Source organism: Stegodyphus dumicola, chromosome X2, assembly GCF_044657685.1.
Source record: "Stegodyphus dumicola isolate Sdum_Otavi_A_Nest chromosome X2, ASM4465768v1".
Classification (NCBI taxonomy): domain Eukaryota; kingdom Metazoa; phylum Arthropoda; class Arachnida; order Araneae; family Eresidae; genus Stegodyphus; species Stegodyphus dumicola.
In genome coordinates, this window is record NC_140781.1 from 125,372,617 (window position 1) to 125,393,437 (window position 20,821).

At 34.7% G+C, this 20,821-nt stretch overlaps 1 protein-coding gene across 2 annotated transcripts in view; it reads right to left on the reverse strand.

Moving 5' to 3' along the window:
* LOC118195332 (BRO1 domain-containing protein BROX-like) overlaps positions 1–20,821 on the reverse strand; it is a 79,636-nt gene that overhangs the window by 33,414 nt on the left and 25,401 nt on the right. For both annotated transcript variants that reach the window (XM_085809777.1, XM_085809778.1), the window contains exons 3-6: positions 20,634–20,729; positions 16,619–16,691; positions 16,413–16,518; positions 581–670 (exon numbers count right to left, since the gene is read on the reverse strand). In XM_085809777.1, coding sequence (XP_085665903.1) covers positions 581–670; positions 16,413–16,518; positions 16,619–16,691; positions 20,634–20,729 — 365 coding nt within the window. The remainder of the gene's footprint in view (positions 1–580; positions 671–16,412; positions 16,519–16,618; positions 16,692–20,633; positions 20,730–20,821) is intronic.

Sequence of the window (20,821 nt, forward strand, 5' to 3'; positions counted from 1 at the left end):
CAGGAAAGCTTATTTAGCACCCCATGGTGCCATCACACTTTAAAACTGGCAACTACTGCTATAAATTGGAGAAGTTAATAGTCTAATTTATAGGCACTTTGTTTTATCATAAATATTCACAAAATCTAAATACATAAAGCTGTGTGCAAATATATAATAGTAATTTTAACATGTACATATTTATATGTTTAATACAGAAATATTATTAAATGTAGTCAACAAAATTAAGGTTCTGTTCAGTATGATGAAGACCAGTTATTAGAAGAAAGCTTTAGTCAGAAATCCAGTGGATCAGTTAATAAGTAAAGATTTCTAAAAGCAAGATGACAGAGCTAATACACTCATCGTGCATACTGCTGATTACGTTATGTTTGATAAGCATTGGTTCTCTGTTCAGATTTCCAGAATCATTATACGAGAGTGTAATAAAGACTTGTGAAGGTAAGTGAAGAGAACAATTTAGCAAGATTAAAAATTACTCATTTGAAGCATTTCTACAACTCAATCACTTAGTGACCAGCTGAAGGTTCACATGTGAACAGGACCCTGATTATTTATAAAATTATTTAATTCAGATTACCTCCAGTACTGTAGAGTCTTGCTGTTTCATTTGCTAGAGCTGATATCAAGCTTGGAGCATGCTTCAGTTCAATGGCTCGAGCAATCGTAACTAGCAATGTAAGAATTTTGAAATTATCATATTTTTCAATACTACTATACGAAATAAATTTTTCAATCTGTCATTAAAATATTTTAAAACATGACTTCAAAGCTATAGATTACAAAGAGCAATAGCTTATATAAAAAAAAAACTTAACATACAAAAAAATGATAAAAATTTAATTGTAACAGAAATACTTCCAAATAATATAATTTTCGGTTTTATTAATTAATTTAGCTGTCAAAGCTCTTAGAAATGAAAATGCTTTTTTTCTTGACAAGCTCAGTTTGTTTTCAAATAAAATTTACATAAATCATATCCTTGAACATGCAAAATGCACTGGTTATCCTAAATTAAGGAAAAATCACAAAAATAGCAATAAATCCCTCAAAAATAAGCCAAACCGTGTAAAATTTGAATATGTTGCCGAGAGGAGGTAACTGAGTAAAACTCATATGCAAATTAGTGGCGCTGCACTCCGAATACATCATCTGCGAGGAGCATAATAGTCCATGTTTGAGAGCAAGCCCACATATTTCACTGTGATAGTGACATCAGAAATCTGAGATAGCCAATTTGTAACAATGATCTCCAGGCATCATTTGCCTGCAGAACTACGACAGAAAGCCATTGGGAGACTAGTGCGTGCGTGCATGTAATTATGGCAAAGCCTCGAGGGCTATCTGCCTAAGGGGAGGGATGCCTTCGTGGAGGACTTTCTAAGGGAAACTGGCTCGTATACATGTTACACATGGGGAAAACCACGAAAACGCCCATGCAGCCAGCCCGTTCGCGGGATTCGAACCTTGGACTGAACTACCAGTGTTCAGCGACTTTACCGCTCGGCCACTGGTGGGCCCATTGGGAGACTAGAGGCAAGACAAAGTCAAACAGAAGTGGCCAGATGGCTAAATGTGAGTCCTTCCGTGGTTCATAGACTTTGGAGGCAATTTCAAATCACAGATTCGGCACCTAGGAGGTTCAGCCAAGGACGGCCAACTGCTACGACGAGCACTGATGACCGATATTTGACATTATGTGCACTCAGGAATAGAAAAGCTACTTCGACTCTTCTTAGATCCTCCCTCGCTGCAGCCACCGGAAGCTTTGTCTCAACGTCAATTGTGCGTATAAGGCTTCACAAAGGTGGTCTGTATGCGAGGCAAACAACCATTTGCGTGCTGCTCAAGTCATGCCATATGAAGGACCGTTTGCAGTGGACACGACAACATGTCCACGGGATGCCTGAGCAATGGAGGTCTATTCTCTTTACGGATGAGTCCAGGTTTAGTCTAGAACGCGATAGTAGGCGTTATTTGATATGGAGAGAACCTGGAACTCATTATCCATCAAACATCCGTGAAAGAGATGCATACGGAAAAGGCAGTGTTTGTGTTTGGGGTGGCATCTTTTTGGGTGCACGCACAGACCTTCATGTTTTTCCAGGGGGAACCGTGAATGCTCATGTTTACAGAGATGACATCCTTGATGCTTATGTGCGCCCATATGCCGGGGCAATAGGTGATGCTTTCCTGTTACAGGACGACAATGCAAGACCACACAGGCTTCGCATCGAATATGATTATCTTCAACAGGAAACAATTATGCTTATGTAGTGGCCAGCTCGATCCCCGAACTTGAATCCTATCGAGCACGTTTGGGATGCTTTAGGGAGACATCTAGCTGCTCTCAATCCTCCCCCTTAGACCCTTGCCACACTGCTTTGCAAGAGCAATGGCTCTCGCTGCCTATGGAATAGATAGAATGCATAATTGAAAGCATCACACATCGCTGAATGTGCTGTATTGCTTCTAGAGGCAATTATATTCCATATTGAAGGTACTTTTACTATAGCAAACTGACATCTTCAATTTGTTCATTTTATACATGTGCTAATTTCTATACTACCTTGTCTGGTAATTTCTTTTGATGTTGTTTGATAGCTTACTATGTGTTGTATATTGTGGGTAAGTTTCATAAAATTCTACATGTAACTTTTTCAGTAATCGTGATTTTTCCTTAATTTATGATAACCAGTGTACATTTGAAATGAACTTTATTGATTTAAACAAATAACCACAGCATTGTTTTAAATGCTATAAAGGGCTTAAATATCCAAATTTTACAAAAATCATAAAAAAAAATTTTAATAATAATTCTATTTACATCCAAAGTTTCTTATTACCTATGTCAAAAATATACAATCATGATCATAAATAAGGAGAATGAATATTAGTTTTCTGAATTCATTTTCAGAACTGTAACTTTTATGAATAGACTCATATAGACCAAATTTTAACAATAACTACATCATTTGAAAGAGCATTAATGTCATTAACTAATTTCCAAAACATTTTCTTCAATACAGGAAAAACCTGAAACATTCATATCATAGTAGAACCAAATATGTTATTAAATTCACATACATCAAACATTTGAAAATGAAAAATCCAATTTCAAAGAACCTTAATCATTTAAACGAATAATCACAGCATCGTGTTTAATGCTATTAATGACCTTAATGGCCTTAATATCCAGATTTTACTAGAAACATAAAAGATTTTTATAATAATTCTATTTACATCCAAGACCTACCTACATTAGAAATATACAATCTCGTTTATAAATAAAAAGCATAAATAACTTTTTTATTTGCTACTAAACTTGAATTTTCCGTAAATATTAATGGTGAATTTCTAAAGGTTTAGCTGCAAAGTAATTTTTTCGTTTTCATTGTGTAATTTATTACACATTTTCCTTTCTAGATTACTTAAAGTATTTATTTATCTATTTACTTTATATATTATTTACGTTTTCCTTTATTTGCTATTAAAATTTGATTCTTAGTTCTCATATTTCCTAATCTTTAAACTCTTAGAATACTACTATGAAATTCTTTTTAAAGATAATTGATCTTTTGATGAAAATAAAAATTTATGCTTTTGATTAGTATTTTGTGAAATTTTCTTACTCTATGAAAGGAATATATCTGTGCACGTTAAGCAAAGCTCATTTAAGAACATCTTATTACAAACAATTTTTTAATTAATTTATAAATATTTAATCCTTTGAAAACATAAATTGATAGGTTATGAAAGCATACATGAAGGAGTGCCTGATATTTAATTAATCACATTATGTAAGAGAAACATCTATGAAAGTTGATAAACATACATTGACATTATTTGGTGAATTATTTTGAACTATTTGGTGAATTATTATGAAATTCAAACGGCTGTAAAATAGTCTTTTTTCCTGAAGTTATAATATTAGATGTTATACTAATTTTTAATATAGATTAAGATAAATAATTACTTGTGTCGAATTAATTTGAAATTAAGAAAATTAAGTTTAAAATGTTTTTGATCTAAGGAATGGTATTGGTAAGTTATATGTATTTTAAGTTCTACAATTGATTTATCAAAATGTAAACTAAAATAAAATGCTTTTGCCATAATTATCTATTGTTGAATTTATATTAATAAGCAAGTAAAATTTAAATCCAAAAATATTAAATTGATACTGTCATGAAAGTTTCAGGTGACTGAAATTAAAATAGGAAATATTCTTATTTTAATTTTCTGAAACTGAAATATTTCACATTGAAATACTCTATTAAACAATTTGCTGTCAAAATTTTAATTGATAAATTTTATTTTTTAAAACATTGCTCTAACTTTGAGATGGAGCTTGTGCATTTACACAACTGTTCAATCAATCTAAATAATTTTTTGTAATGGATAAACTTAATGTTTTAGTTGTGAATAATTGAGCATTTAGTGTTACATTGTAAAGGGTTTACGGTTACACAGTCTTTGATTAATATTACACTTTTCAAACGGAATGTTTTCAGTTAGAATTCATTCATTTAATGAATTGCTGCGATTAAACAAATACTAACATTTTTATGGTGCATAATTAGTCATTTTATGTTATATTGTTAAAGTTTATGTATTTTGATTGATATTGTTATTTTTTAAATTAAAAGAAAAAAGTTTACTTATGTTCATAATATGTGGTAAAGAAGCTTTTACAGTAATAATTTAATATCTTTGATTCTTAATTTGACACAATAATTCTTGTTATCTCATTCATTTGCGCTTTGGCAGCTGAGGATGATGGTTCAGTAAAACCATCGAAACTTGTCCTGTGAAAAATTTGCAAATATAATGCTAATTTTTGTTGTTTTATTAATTAATAGGATGCTTTTTATTCGTAACTGCCACTATTGTCAATGTTAGATACTCCAGAATTATTGAGTTTAGCAACAATAATCAGCATAATACAATGCATGTTTTTAATGTAAGTACCATTTTGAAATACCAGTATGGCAGTGCTGCGGTCTGCATTTTGCGCATGTGCAATGTTTACCTATATCTGTTGGTTAGCCACAGGTGCCATCACGTAAACTTTTGCCCATATTAATATTGGCACTGATAATATTATCAAAGTTGATGCAAAATCTGTTTTCACATCGAAAAATTAATGTTGGTCGTATCCTTCCACTCCAGGGGGTGTATGGCAGGATTTTTCTGAGAAACAAAAGAATGTTTTTTTAGCTGCTATGCCTAACCGCTAATGTTTTCAGACATTTTAAATGATATGCACAGTTTTATGACTTCTCTTTATTTTCAGTTCACTAAATTTTTTTCCTTGATTTCTTTGGGAAATTGTTTAATTTACACTAAAGGTTTTTATTTTACGAATATCTTTTAAGTTTCCTTGGTTTTTTTCCCCTTCAACCTAACCATATCATAAGTATTTTGGCGATTATTTTTATGCTTTGAATTTTTTGCCAAATCATCAGGTTTGGCTGATATCTGAATCTGGTCACACCGAATTTTTCATGGACTATGGAATATCCTAAGAGTTTGGAGCAGACTGAAAAATGTCCAGATTTCAGAGGAGCAGAAACCTTAAATTTTACTTCCTAAAAATCCTCATATCTCAAATTTTAACTTCAGGCACTACCATTTGAAACATCTGCATGTTGATCAGCAGTTTCTGCAAGCTGTGTTAAGAAAGAAGTTTTGGATTATTTTTGCAACAGATATAATTAAGAATTTTGTACAAAAATTATAGCATAAGCTTCTCCAAACATCCTCACACTTCCGCAGCAAGTTACGAATGATATTCCAGGTTCTGTTGTTCTTCCATCTACTTTATTCCAAAATTTTAAGTTTGTGATTTTTCAGGACTCTTCGCTATTTAATACATTAAAGTAAGAGAGCTTTACTACAGAATGTTACATTTGTGTCCCTCATAACAAAGGCACTTCACATCCAAATTAAAAATCTTTCACTAAAAGCCTTTACAGCATACCTAAAATGACTGATTTCACACAGAGGAAAGCCATAAAATCTTCACAGTGACTGGTATGCAAACTTTTGTGCTGCAAATAAGGAAATTGCGACAGAAACTGCAATACTATGGATGGCTTAAATAATCTACAATTTCTAGCTTCTAAAAAATAAAAAGATTATTTAATCTACTTTTGTTTTTTCCATTTTGGTGACCTTTGACAGAGTGGTTTGAAACATACAGCAAGTAACTTGCATATGAAGATCTTGAAACTTTCAGGATGAAATTCACAGCCATCTTAAACTGCAGACTGCCTTTGCGTTTTTCAAATAACCATAATGATCTTTCTGGTCTCACTTCGAGACATTTTAAGAGGACCCCGACTTTAGTGCATGAATAAAACTTTCTTGCTAACAACATCCAATAAATTATTTTGTGATAAAAAAAAATTATATGGTAACATATTTGGAAAAGGTGGTCTCTGAATATCTCTCAAAAACTGAAACCCAAACCCAAAGCATAAGGCTACAAAAATGAAGTCTAGCATTAGGAATGGAGACATAAATAAGCAGAGATTCATCTGGATTAACATATATTGAAATACAAAATCATTATAGACACAGTAAATGCTACATGGTAAAGTAAACAAGTGAGAACAACTGAAAACGTTGCCAAAAAAAACAAGAAATAAAAATCATGTTGCCACACGTTGCAAAATACAAGTGGGAAATATAATCACAAAATAAAGTTATTTGCAACACTCTCCCTTGATTCAATTTCCCTCAGTCCTACACTGAACCTTTGATTGAACAAGGCTTTCTTTTGCACACTCTATGTCAACATGTCTGCTGCATTTGAACTAGAAGGCACATAGGTAAAGTTCATCAACTTCTCTCTCAAGAAAAAATGCCTGAGTTCAATATGTTTGTTATGCTCTAAAGTGACATAGTTTTTAGCTAAAGAAATGGCACCCTGATTATCAACAAATAAGTTTTGTGGAAAATTAAAAAAATTTTGGAGCCACAGTACTTCCTTGGCTGCATGGCACATCGAGAAGTACTCAGCTTCAACTGTTGACAATGAAGTCATCTGTTGTTTCTTACTGCTCCATGAGACAGCTCCACCTGCTAGTAATAACACATGGCCACTAAATGATCGTCTAATCAATTTTATCACCAGCCCAATCAGAATCACAGAACACTTCCAAATCCTTTCCAGTCTTTTGGAAAGTCAGCTTTAATTCCTTGGTCTGTTTTAGGTAACGAAGGATATGTTGTATGCCATCCCAATGTTCCTTGCTTGGGCAATTATTGAATTGGCTCATGTTAAATAGTAGCAAAAGCTAAATCTGGCCTTGTTCCTCCTGTTAGGTACAAGAGCTCTCCAACAGCCTGCCTATATTTTAATGCTCTTTCAGCATTCAACATGTTATCCTTAGTGGCTGATACATATTTCATACCTGGATCTAATGGTGTTGATGCTCCTTTAGCGTCTTGCATATTAGTTGTTTCCAAGAGTTCACTAGCATAGACACTTTGGTCAAGAGTCACACAGCCATCTTCCTTTCTGCTTATCCTAACTGAAAGAAGGTGATGCACTTCTCCCAAGTCCTTGATTTTTAATGTGGCTGCAATAGTGTCCTTAAATTCCTGAATGATGAAATCTTTGCTGGACATTACAAGGAGATCATACCTATACACACCTACAATTAACTCCTTTTCTTATTGAAGAAAACACAAGGATCTGCTCTGAATCTTGTTAGGTTCGCTGATTTCAGAAATTTATCGAGGCAGATATTCCACTCTCTCCCAGACTGATGAAGTCCATAAAGGCTTCTCTTTAGCAAGCAAATGTCTATGTGTTTTCTCGTGCAGACTCACTGGTGGCTGTTCCAAGAAAATTGTCTCAATGAATTTTCCATTTAAATAGGCTCCAGTAATATCCAGTTGATGAACCTGCTAGTTTTGCTCAACTGAGAATGCTAATAAAGTTCTAATTGATTTTGTTTTTATTACAGGAGAAAATGTCTCTTTGTCGTCAATTCCTTCGACTTGGATGTAACGAGCAACTAAACGAATTTTATATCTTTCTACTTGTCCATCTTTGTTCAGTTTTCTCTTGAATACCCACTTACATTTCATGACATTCCTTTCTTCTGGCCTAGGCACAAAGTCCCAAGTTTCATTTTGTTTTAAATTTTCCAACTCTTCTTCCATGGCTAACTTCCATTTTTCTGCCTCTGGACTAGTTAATGCCTTTTCTAAAATTTCAGGATCATTCTGGAAAACTTTCTTGGGACAAGTTGCCAAATGTGTGCCCAACCTCTACAATCCTCAGAAGTGTATAACCATGACAGGTGATTATTCTGAAGGCAATAAGCTGTATTCCTGGAAGTAAATCATGAAAACAATTATTTACTGTATTAATTTCCTAAAACCAGGCTGAAATTCTTATAATGTAGCCTCAAACCGGAGCAATCTAAACACTCCCCTTTGACATTTTCCTAATGAGAAAACTCAGAGTGGTCATTTGTCCTCTCCATGAATGCAGTAAAATTTACATGTTTGTTGGACACTGTTTAAATGGTCTAGAATGGATTGCTATAGTTGTGATTTTTTCTATGTTTATTTCACTTTAATTTAAATAAACCTTTTATCCAATGTAATATTTATTTAGAGCAATATGCAATGTTTATATGACATTTACTATTTCTGATCAATCTCGGCAATAATTTGTGAATTTTATGACTTTGTTTTCACACTTTATTTATATTCGCATATTTTCTTATTAGAAATTAAAAAACAAGAACAAAATTTTACAAAATCTAATAAATATGAACTAGCTTTTTAGGTCTGCAGGTTGGCATGCAGTTTTTTGATGGTCTATTTTCATTAACAAAATAATAGTAATGAATAATTTAATTAAATAATAATAAATTTATTAATAATATTCATTACTATTAGATGATTCAAATAAGATTTATTATAATTAGATTTTCAGATGAACTTACAGCAATAATAAAGTTTTAAATCTGCTTTTCTCCATAATTTTGTTATTATAATATAAAAAAGAAAATTGGGCATATATTGGTCGTGCTTGATCATTTAAGTTTAACAAATATTACATTGGACTATCTGGCACAGGAGGTATAGCTTTATGGAGAATTTTCTTTGTAAAATTGGCTTTTGTTTATGTTAACAGGGGAAAAAAGTCTGTGAACTATGCATGCAATCCGTTTTATACCTGTAGCATGAAGTCTGATGAGAATTCTTAAACTTTGAATTATTATGGTGCCAAAAGAGGGAGAAAAAGAACTTCTAAGCTTCATTTTAATATTTACTAAAGAAAATTAATTTAAGAGAAAATTGCTAAAGAGAATTTTAATCTATGATTTAAAATTTTAGAAAATATGAATTCATCAAAAGTACTTTTCAGAGCAGTTTTAAATGTTTATGAAGAATTATATGTCAATTTCCTTTCATAGGCCGATTTCGTGTAAAATCATTGTTATATCCAAAGGTTGAAGTTTGCCCAATTTTAAATGAGATGGATGTATACACGTTTTACAAAATAAATTTTCTAATTTATTTTAAAGAGAGTAATCTCTCACATTTTCACAAGAATAAGGGCATACTGGGTGTTTACACTTACAATATAGTAAATCTGTTCTTCATATTTCTTCCAGTGATTAAAATAATTACAGTGGAATATTTTTAAAGCAAAATTAAGAAAACTGTTTATGCCAAATTTTTCATAAAGTATCCTTTCATGTATTTTTTACTTAAAGTGCGAAATTTTCTTTTTGAAAAAATAAAAAATCATGAATGGAACAAAAAAAAAAAAAAAAAAAAAAAACATGAGAAATAACTTTGAAGTGCAAAAATTCCATCATAATATGAAATACTGTAGAAAAGTGCAATAAAGTTTAATCACAAATAATCACCTCAGATGCCAGTAATTTATGTACTGTCAATTGAGAAATATAGGTTAGTAAATTAAAACGGTTATTTTAATAATTTTTCTATATCAATATTTTACAGTCTCTTCAGCAGCAGAGCAGTAAAGGTGGCTGAACATTTGTAGCTTGCTCGGGTTTGAATTCCAGCAAAAGGGTTGGATTCATGGGCATAATCATGGTTTTCACAATGTGTAACGTAGATACAAGCCAGTTTTCCTTAGAAAGTCCTCCACAAAGGCATCCCTCTAATTATACAAATAGCTGTTGTGTGCTTTGACTTAATTCAGTAAGCGAACCAAATCAATTTAATCAAATCCTGGAGAATGGGCTGATTACATATGGAATTTTCCATAAAGAACCTAAATCGGAGCAATTTTCTGTTTAAGCATCCATCCCTGTCTGAAAGCATCCATTCCCTTAACCAGATAGCGTTCATGTGCTTTTCTGTAATCCAATATATTTAATTATGAGTTGACATTAACAGGGTATTCCACAAAGGGCGCCCTTTTTTAAAATTAAATAACTCGAAAACAAATATCGATAGAAGAATGAAACAAAAGGTACATTTATTGGGACAGCTGTAAAAAATCTGTATAGAAGTTTCATATTTAGTTACAAAAGTCATCAATAGGTGGCAATGTATGCTGTATTACCATGAAGAGTCCCTATAAAGAGTGATCTGAAGTCCAGAGCGATTAGAGTACGGAGAGTTCCACTGTTTAAACATGAAAAGACTAGGATATCAAAGGATGTGCATGAAATCATGTATTCCATGGAATAATGTGTTTTGCTGGTACTGGAATTTCACAGGTCAAATTACAGTCCTACGGCAACAAGGCACAGTTTTCAATCCTGATTTAACGTTGATAAAAGTCCTGATTTGAAAACAATTCATGTGTTTTTTGATAAATTTCAATGAACAGGAAGTGTGGCTGATGATGGTCCCAGACACTCCGTAATTATTCCTGAAAATGTCACGGCAGTTTCTACACTTATTCAGCAAAATCCAAGGAATTCTATCTCAAGACTTGCAGTAGAATACGTCTTAATGTGATCCAGCATGCACAGAATACTGAGAAATAGGCTACACATGTTTCCATTCAAGATCCAGTGTCATCAACTATTCCCGTTTCAGCTGTGTAACATACAGAAGGTTTGCGAACGAAATGCTTACAATGATTGATGATGATGGATTGGATGTTGGCTGCATATGAACAGATGCTGTACAGATCAAGCACATTTTCATCTGAATGGTGTCATGAACAAACAAAATTAGCGATTTCAGGGTACTGGAAACCCTCATTTATGTGAAGCAAAACCACTACATTCCTGAAAAGTTACTGTTTGGGCTGCAGTATCCAGGAAAGGTATTATTGGCCCCTTCTTGCGAGAAACAATCACTTCTGACCGTTATTTTGAAATGTTGGAACAATTTGTCGCCACATTGTTAGCACTGGAGGATCGACCAGGCACTTCGTGCGTGGTTCATGCAAGATGGGGCCCAACCACAGCTCACTGAACAGGTGTTTTAGTTCCTTGAGAGGAATAATTCGGGGATAGAGTTATTGCTTTGGGCTATTCCAAATTTACTGGAACAGGCATAGATTGTCCCCCATACTCACCCCTTGTGACTACTCTTTGTGGGGCACCTTGAAGGATACTGTCTTCCAGAAGAAGCCTGCACTACTGGACAAGCTTGAAGAGTCGATCTGTGAGGCATGTGCATCCATTTCCGTTGACACACCAAGGAGTAGTGATGGGCAACTTCGGTACGAGAGTAACGGGTACAGACAGACAAGTACCCGGTACAAAATACCCGTTACTCAAGTAACTGTTACTTTGAAAAGTACCGAAAACCGATTTCAAGTACTGAGTACCCAAGTAATGATTTGGAGTACCCTAGTAACGGTTTGCTGTACCGGAGTACCGAAATACACAGCTAACGATTTTGCGCACTGAAGGAACTCTGCCATGTCACCAGATGTTTGATTTTATCTGTACAGAGTAAGATTTTGAATATCAGAAAACATGTCAACTACGGAAGTGTCTGAGGAGCAGGCAATCATGGACACAAGGAGCGCATATCACCATTTCGCAAATACAACCAGATACTACTGTCCTCGTACCAAAACCGAAGTGAGCTGAACCCTCATCAATCGTCCAGTAACGAATACCGAGAAGAGACGCATATTTTCGTTACAAAGTAGCGAATACCGAAAAGCATCCGTTTCGGTACAGAAGTAACGAATACCGAAAAGTACTCGTTTCAGTACAGGAGTAACGAATACCGAAAAGTACCCGTTTCGGTACAGAAGTAACGAATACCGAAAAGTACCGATTTCGGTACTGAAGTAACGGGTACTTGGACGTACCGATTTTCAGTACCCGTTACAAAATACCCGGTTTGGTAGTACCGACTCATCACTACCAAGGAGGTGTGTGTGAAAATTTTGTTCTTCATTTACCCCACCTCTGTACTGTAAAAGGCGGACATTTTAAAAAGATTGTGATGCGATTGCAATGATGGCTTGCAAGGGACATGTTTTATGCCTTTTCTAGAATGTACTGCAACTACAGCGTCACTATTGGCAACTTTTGTATCTAAGGTGGAATTTCTGTATCAGATTTTTACAATTGTCCCAATAAACATGCCTTTTGTTTCATCTATCGATCTTTGTTTTCAAGTTATTTAGTTTTAAAAATGGGGGGAGGGGCTTTGTGGGACACCCTGTATCTTATTACAGACAAAATAACATTCCTTTTATAAACATTCCTTTTATAAACATTTTTTTTATTAACTTGTCTGAATTCCATTAATCTCTTGAGCAGTATACAAATTTAAGCATATTAAAACTGGCTGCAATTTTATGCAAAGTAACTGATGTTTTGATTCAATTTAGGAGTTACACAAGCTTTAACCCTTTCACCGTCCTCTTCTGTCTGGAAAAATTTCTCCTTAGTGGCCCGTTGTTTTTTGCAGCGTGTACTGTTGTTTTCTCTGTACATACATAACTTGCGTAGTGGATGAATTTAAATGAATATTAAGTAAAATTATAAGGAAATAAAGCATAATGGAAAAGTAATAATATCTCTGCTTATTTCTAACAGCAGGATTAATTTGATAACATCTGATCCAGGCAGTTCACTCCTTCCATTTTGTTGTTGTAATCTTTTACAATTATTGGTTTTTTTTACAGTTCTTTTCCGTGTTTCAACATCAATCATAGAGTTATTGTGGACTGTACTTATCAAATGTATATCCTTCTTGTCTTTCCAATTCACAACCTCATTTATTCTCTTTTTCTACTGAGTAAATGTTGAAGATCTCCCACCGTCTTCTATAATATGTAAAATGGAGCAAATATTCATAAAACCCGGGGGGGGGGGAATTCAATTAGAAATAGAATGCCTGATTAGTACTGCCCCCTAGGAGGTATTAGAACAAACAAAAATAAAAACTCAATCAAGTAAACATTTAGAAAGCGTTTTAAATGTTTAAAAGTTTTAAAATGTAGAAGAAAGCTTGAAGCGCATTTTGGCTGCCCTGAAAATGTTTCACTTGAACGTGCTAGACGCGTTACGGATGACAAAGAGGTTAATGATATTTAAACACTTTTTAGGAGATGCCATCCTAAAAGAGCGTTTAAAGATAAACTGGTTTTATTTATTTTACAATGAATGAAGATCACAAAAACTATTATGCAAGCAATTATCTATCTCCTGATAAATCAAACAAAATTGCCTACATAATAGAAGAAATTCAAAAGAAGTTAACAGTTCTTAAGGGTTTTATGCACTCCCATAAAAGGTCCAAAATAACATCTCATTATTCATAAGTATAAAACGGAACTAAACGATAAAAGTACTTTTACCTACTTTCTAGAAGGCGCTTTAAAAGCATTAAATCTGATAATCTTAAAAAGCGTGCAAACTTGCTGAAGTTTTAATGATAACATAAATACATATGCAGCGAATATTATTAGTCAAATCAAATAATTTCAATTCATATTAACAATTGAATGCTTGTTACTTGCTCGATTTTGACAATGCAGGAGAGTACAGGTTAGCTCAAAATAGGGATGCCTTCACGCAGGGACCCACTAAGGGGAGAATGTTAAGAACACTGAACCCTGACAGTTCGACCGGGGTTAAATTCCAGGCGAACATGGCAGGTTTTCTGACTTTCTTCAAGTGTACCGTGAATATGAGACAGTTGCCCTTAGAAAGTCTTTCATGATGGTATATCTCTCCATTGACAGATAGCCCTCGAGTTGCTTATCTTAATTAATTAATGTAACCTTAATCTTTGTCAGGGACTTTTGGAAAGAAAGCGATTCATACTCATGTTATACATGTGGAAAAAAGGCTATGAAATCTGTTTATTCACTTATATGTAGATTTCACTATCCATTATCTAATGAGATGTTTAATGGGGTTATCTGCATAGCAGATGGCTGTAACAATATAATTAAATACAATATTTACTGGCAGTGGCGTAGCTAGGGTGGGGCAAGGGTGGACATCTGTCCCCGGGTGCAGTATCCAAGGGGTGGCAAATTGATGCTATGAAATTTTTTAATAAAATATTTTCCATTTCTGGCACACGAAAAGGGGCGCAAATTCTTCAGTTGTCCCCAGGCACTAGAAACTCTAGCTATGCCGCTGTTTACTGGCCTGAGGGAAGAAGTTTAAACATCAATTGGCAAAGTAAAATAGGGTTTTTTGCTAAAGGTAGTGATACTTTCGTGGAGGACTCCGAAGAACTGACTCACATTTAAGTTTTTCATGGGGAAACCCATGCAAAAGACCATACAGCTAGCTCATTCACCGAGACCTGAACCGAGCTATTTAAACGTGATAAACTCAGTGTTATATATTTCATTACACTAGGATCTTCTAAACACAGTTTCTTTTTTCCCCCAGTAATCTCAGTTCCATCATGCTCATTTGGCTACCTATATTCAAATAAATTATTAACATTGTCTTCAAAGACTTTATCTTTTTTAAAAGACTGATCAAAACATATTCCGTCTTCTGAATAGTCTGAATCAGTATAAGCAAATTTTCTTTTTCTAAATCTCTCAGAAACTTGTTAATTTAATCCTGACTGAGACCTTTGAAACGAGGTGCCATTACAGGAATTAAACAGTGCAAGGAAAAAGTTATCACTCTAAAATTATGAGATAATGCTCTAACGTTTGAGTAAGAAATAGCCTCTATTCGATTTTCAACTATAATGGCGCGAGATGAAACTTGCAGCTTTCGCCAAAATATAGCCAAACTGACAGGAAGCGGGAAACAATGTGCAGCCAGCGGCTACAGCAGTTGTACCAGGAAAAGTAATTTTCTCGGTTTCAGTACAACTGATGTACCATTGGCTTTAAAAAGTTAAAAGGATCACAAGTTGTATACAGGATGCCCCATGAACACTTGCACATATTCTGCACAGCCAGATTCCTCACTTGGAATGCATAAAAATAGCCAGAATACTGTACTTGTATGATCCATAGTTTTCAAGATAAACATAAAAGAAAAGTATGATGTCATATTCTTTACAAGAAAAAAGAACTTTCATTGGAAACATGACCATCGGTATTTGCACGTTTTCATAGGAAAATGTTCAAAATGTCAATCGCATACATCGAGACATGCATGCACACACTGTGGAATGGTTGAATACACGTACTGCAGCAGCGTGGTGTTCACCAAAGTACATGCAGCATGAAGACAAGCAACTAAGTCACCTGTGGTAAATAGGTATCAATGGCCAAATTCCTTCAGATGGCTTCATAGAAACCCAAAGATGTCAGATCTGGCCATAAAACTGGACCCCCCATTCAATTTAACAGCCTGGGTATTCCATATAAAGTACATGTTACAATATTTATGAATGGAATACATTATCACCATACAAAGATTATCAGTAGCTACTAACTTATCGGTAGTCTTTTAAAATACAATTCAAAAGAATGCTTGACATCATTCCACAATGTGCACATGCATGCTTTGATATGTGTGGTGGACATTTTGAACATCTTCCTACATAAACATATGCAAATACTGACGTTCATGGTTGCAATAAAGTTTCTTTTCCCCCTTGCACCAGATATGAAAAATGTTTTTTCAAAAACTACGGATCATACGGGTAGAGTACTGTGGGCATTTTTTATGCATTCCAAGTGAGGAATCTGGCTGTACAAAGTATGGAATGTCCTGTATATGTAATACTGTCACAGCTAAAAAAAAACTGAAATGACAATAACCTTCTGTTTATCATTCTTTTAAGCATGTATTTTTAAAGAAAGATTTTTTTTAAATTAGAAATATACACAGCATATACACACACATAAAATACACATAAAATATACCTCGCAGATACATACACTTCATATTAATTTCACAAATTAAATGATGTTGAAATTTCCTTTTGTCAAGAAAGAATTCTTATTACTACTAAAATTTTTGAACATTCAGAAATTTGCCAGAACTCACTTTCCTGAGCTTCTGCAGTACACTGAGTGATATAGGCATTCACAACTGCAGAATCCAAATCAGAACCAGGTTCACATTTTTGAAGTAAATTTCCTACATATCGTTCCTGAATCAAATGCAAAAAATGAGGTGTGATATATATATAACTGTAAAAATGCTAAAAACTTTATGGATGCAACAAATATTAACAGAAGACTAATTATTACCTGCATAGTAGTAAATATTCCTGCAGCTTTTCGTAGACATTTATGTACTTCTTTTGCTTCATCCATGTTTATCCTATAACATACATAAGAGTTAAAAAACATAATCCTTAGCCTCTTACTTGCTCTTAAAATATTAAACAGCCTTATCCCTTATTGTAACAGTAATAAAGTAAGTAAAACTGATTAAGTAAATGTTTAACCAAAGACAGACTTCTACAAGTTCTAATATAACACTATTAACCAGAAATGTATATTTGATATTCACTTTCACTGTCATACAGTTCTTGGTTCTTCATAAATCAACTTTCTCATTTTCTCTAGGGCATATTTTTGTAGCAAAAATTTCGTCATGACTATAATAATTCATAATGGCAAAGCACAAGAATATCTTGGTCTGTACAGTAAAACTTCTAGAAAGCTGTTTCATATTTATGCTATACAAAAGAAAAATAAGAGAAATCTCCAAGTAGCCAATCCGAAAGCATACAAATGTAAGCCAGACTGACTTCAGGGGTTTAGAAACACATTTATCACTGATAAGCCATACATGTCTATATACAGTTATCAGATTGCACACATTCAAAAAATGTATAAGGTGTGGCTATTAATATCCAGGACTGACGTCACATCGTGAAACCGATCACTCGCCCGAGAGAGGTGCTGCTGGTATCTGGAAAGTAGTACATCTGCACATGCTCCCCGCAGCATGCGTCAGTTGTAGACACGAGCTTAGCTGGGAAAGACGAGTAGAAAGGTATCTGGTGAAGTGTTGTTGTCGAAGTGTGAAGGTGCTGAAATGGAACAAAGGGTGAACATCAAATTCTGCCTTAAACTGGGCAAAAGTGCAACAGAAGTGCATGCAATGTTGAGGCAGGTGTATGGTCAGCAAACATTATCCTGCTACCGCACATTTGAATGGTATGGACGTTTAAGGGACGGCCGCGAAAGTGTTGAAGATAAGCCCACACCGGAAGGCTGATTTCCGTGGATATGCTTGAAACAATTGAGAAGGTTCGCAAGCTTGTAACAGCGGATCGGCGACTGTTTGAATGCTGATGCAAGACCTAGGGAAACACAAGGTGTGTTCCAGATTTGTCAAACACTGTTTATCGGACAATCAGAAGCAAGTCAGAATGGACATGTGTGGTGAACTCATCGACAGCGCTGACGCTGACCCTGCTTTACTGGATTCGATAGTGACAGGTGATGAATCTTGGTGCTATCAATACGACCCTGAATCTAAGAGACAGAGCACAGAATGACAGTCTACCAGCACCCCTAAACAGAAAAAAATTCGATTTCAAAAATCATCATTTATTCATCATGAATTTGTCCCACCAGGCACTATTGTTACAAGACAATTTTATGCAGAAGTTCTTGCCTGACTGAAAGAATTCACAGAGTATGTCCCTGTTTTCGACAGAACATGAGTTGGTTTCTGTTGCATGACAACGCCCGCCCCTCTACTGCATTGCCAGTGAAGAGGTTTTGGGCCAAGCATTAGGTCGTGGAGCTGCATCATCCGTCATGCTCTCCTTGACTTGGCCCCTGCAGACTTCTTTTTGTTTCCCAAACTCAAAACTGTGATGAAAGGAATACGCTTTGTGGATGTTGAAGACATCCAGATGAATGTGGTGTGGACATTAAAGAGCCTTCCGAAAGAGGACTTTAAAAGTTGTTTCCACAACCTATACAGACGACAACAGAAGTGTATTATGGCAGATGGAGATTACTTCGAAACATATTAAAAGGTTATGTTTTTCACATCATCTATTCTGTTATTATTAGAACAGTCCTGGAAATTAATAGCCACACCTTGTATTATCTTTACAGTATTTTCAATATTTGAAGTACATTTAAAACATCCAAATTTTCATTAGCTTCAAATTCTTTAATTTTTTCCTCTCACAAAAGTATGCATTTTTTACAAACATCTCTTTTTAAGACTAGATATGCCATAAATGAAACCTTTAAACATAATGAATCATCAAAGCCATTCTGCCTCATGAGAAAGTATGTTTTTAAATGTACTTCTTCATGAGGTAGGAAACATGCAAAGGTTTATCTCATTATACTGAATCACATACAATTTTTTCATCTTTCTAGGTATTTAATCTTTAACTACATTTTAATTTTTCATTTCAGTCTTATTTTTAATATTTTAGACCAGTATTCTGAAACCTAGTTAGATTCTATTGATTTCTTAACATCAAATAAAAATTTTCTTACATGAAAAAATACTAAATAGCTATTTAGTAATAAAAAAATTACTAAATAGCTTGTCTTTCCCTTTAAATATGAGTTACACTCATGTCCATAAATTAAGGATAATTCTGAGTCATGCGGAAATCGAACTCTAAAATAAATATATCACCTGTAAAATCACTACACACATCTTCAAGAATCATATGCAAATTTCAGGAAGTAACCAGATAACACCGATGGTACGTCACAATGACGAGAGTGTAAGAGAGTGATATATAAGGAATACAGGCAAAGAAGTAAAATTGTTCGCAGGCACTTTATAAGCATTTCAGAGCTATAACCGAATAGTTATGACACAAAGGACACATTTGGATGATTTTTTACGTGGTAGAATTATCAGCCGTCTGGAATGTGGGCGTACCCAACTGGAAGTATCAGACGAACTTGGAATTGCCCAGAGTGTCATCTCCAGGCTTTGGCAACGATTCCAAGATGATGGTAATGTGAGTAGACGTTACAGCACAGGTCGCCCCAGAGTTGCAACGCCGAATGAGGACCGGTATTTGGCAGTTACTGCGAAAACAAACAGGCGGAGCACAGCCTCAGACCTGTCTCGTCAGCTCTCTTCAGCCACTGGTACGACAATTTCAAGGCAGACCGTGTACAGACGCTAAGGGCAGATTGGTCTATATGCTCGTAGACCTGTCAGATGCGTTCCACTTACTGCAACTCACTGTCTCCTGCGGCTAGCCTGGAGTAGAGAACCTGCATTCTGGACACCCCAACAGTGGGCTTGTGTGATGTTTTCCGAGGAGTCCAGGTTTATTTCAGTCTGATTCTTGCCGGACTTTCATATGGAGAGTTCCAGGTACCCATTACCACCAAGAAAACATCATTGAACGACACCGTTATGGTGGTGCAGGAGTGCTCGTTTGTGGTGGAATTATTCTGGGTTCTAGAACTAAACTGCATGTTCAAATTGGAACCATGACAAGCCAAATCTATCAGGACGTCATTCTGGAACAACATCTATGTTTGTTTCGGGGCGCTATGGGCGCAAAATTTGTGTTTATGGATGATAACGCCCATCCTCACCGTGCAAGCATCGTAAGCGAATGCCTTCAATCGGAGGATATCACCCGTATGGACTGGCCAGCATTCTCACCGGACTTAAATCCAGTAGAGTACGTGTGGGACGTGCTTGGCCGACGAGTTGCAGCCCGTCAACCTCCTGCTACATGTCTACCGGAACTTTGGAGAGCATTGCTCTTTGAGTGGTGTAATATCCCCCAAGATCAGATCGATAATTTGATACTCAGCATGCCTAGGCGTTGCACGGACTGTACTGCATCGTCTGGGAGACATACAATGTACTAACAATCATACCAACCATGTAATACTGATTTTTTGTAAATAGGTTTTTTTTTTTTGTAATTTGCTCCAGGGAGAAAAAATCGCTAATTTTTTTAATAATATCAAACATATAGCATCTTTTTTTGCTCTTTACCTTTTCTTTAATAAATAAACTTTACAAATAAGTCAAATTTGTTTTGCTTCTAACTCTTCCTTTGCCTGATTTTGCATTATCCTTAATTTATGGACACGTGTAGATAAACAAAATGCAAACATATAAATAAATATGTCCTTATTTCTACATGTTTCATAATAAGCCAGCATATTTCACAATAATTGAAACTTTTAAAGCTATTTTGAATTTAAAATACTGATCAATAGTTCAATTTTCAACAATGCAGATATTTGCACAGTAAAATATCACTCTAATGATAATAAAATATCACAGAATACTTACTCATCTTTACCAGCAATCATTGCAGCATGCTTCATAAACCAAATTCCAACATTTTGAGAAATTGAAATTAGTTCAAATACAGCATCTGTCTGTGCTCTAAACAGAAAATTAATCAATTAAAATTATAATATAAAACATCAAAGTTAATTACATTTACAAAGCATTAGAAGATATCTAAAACTTGATGA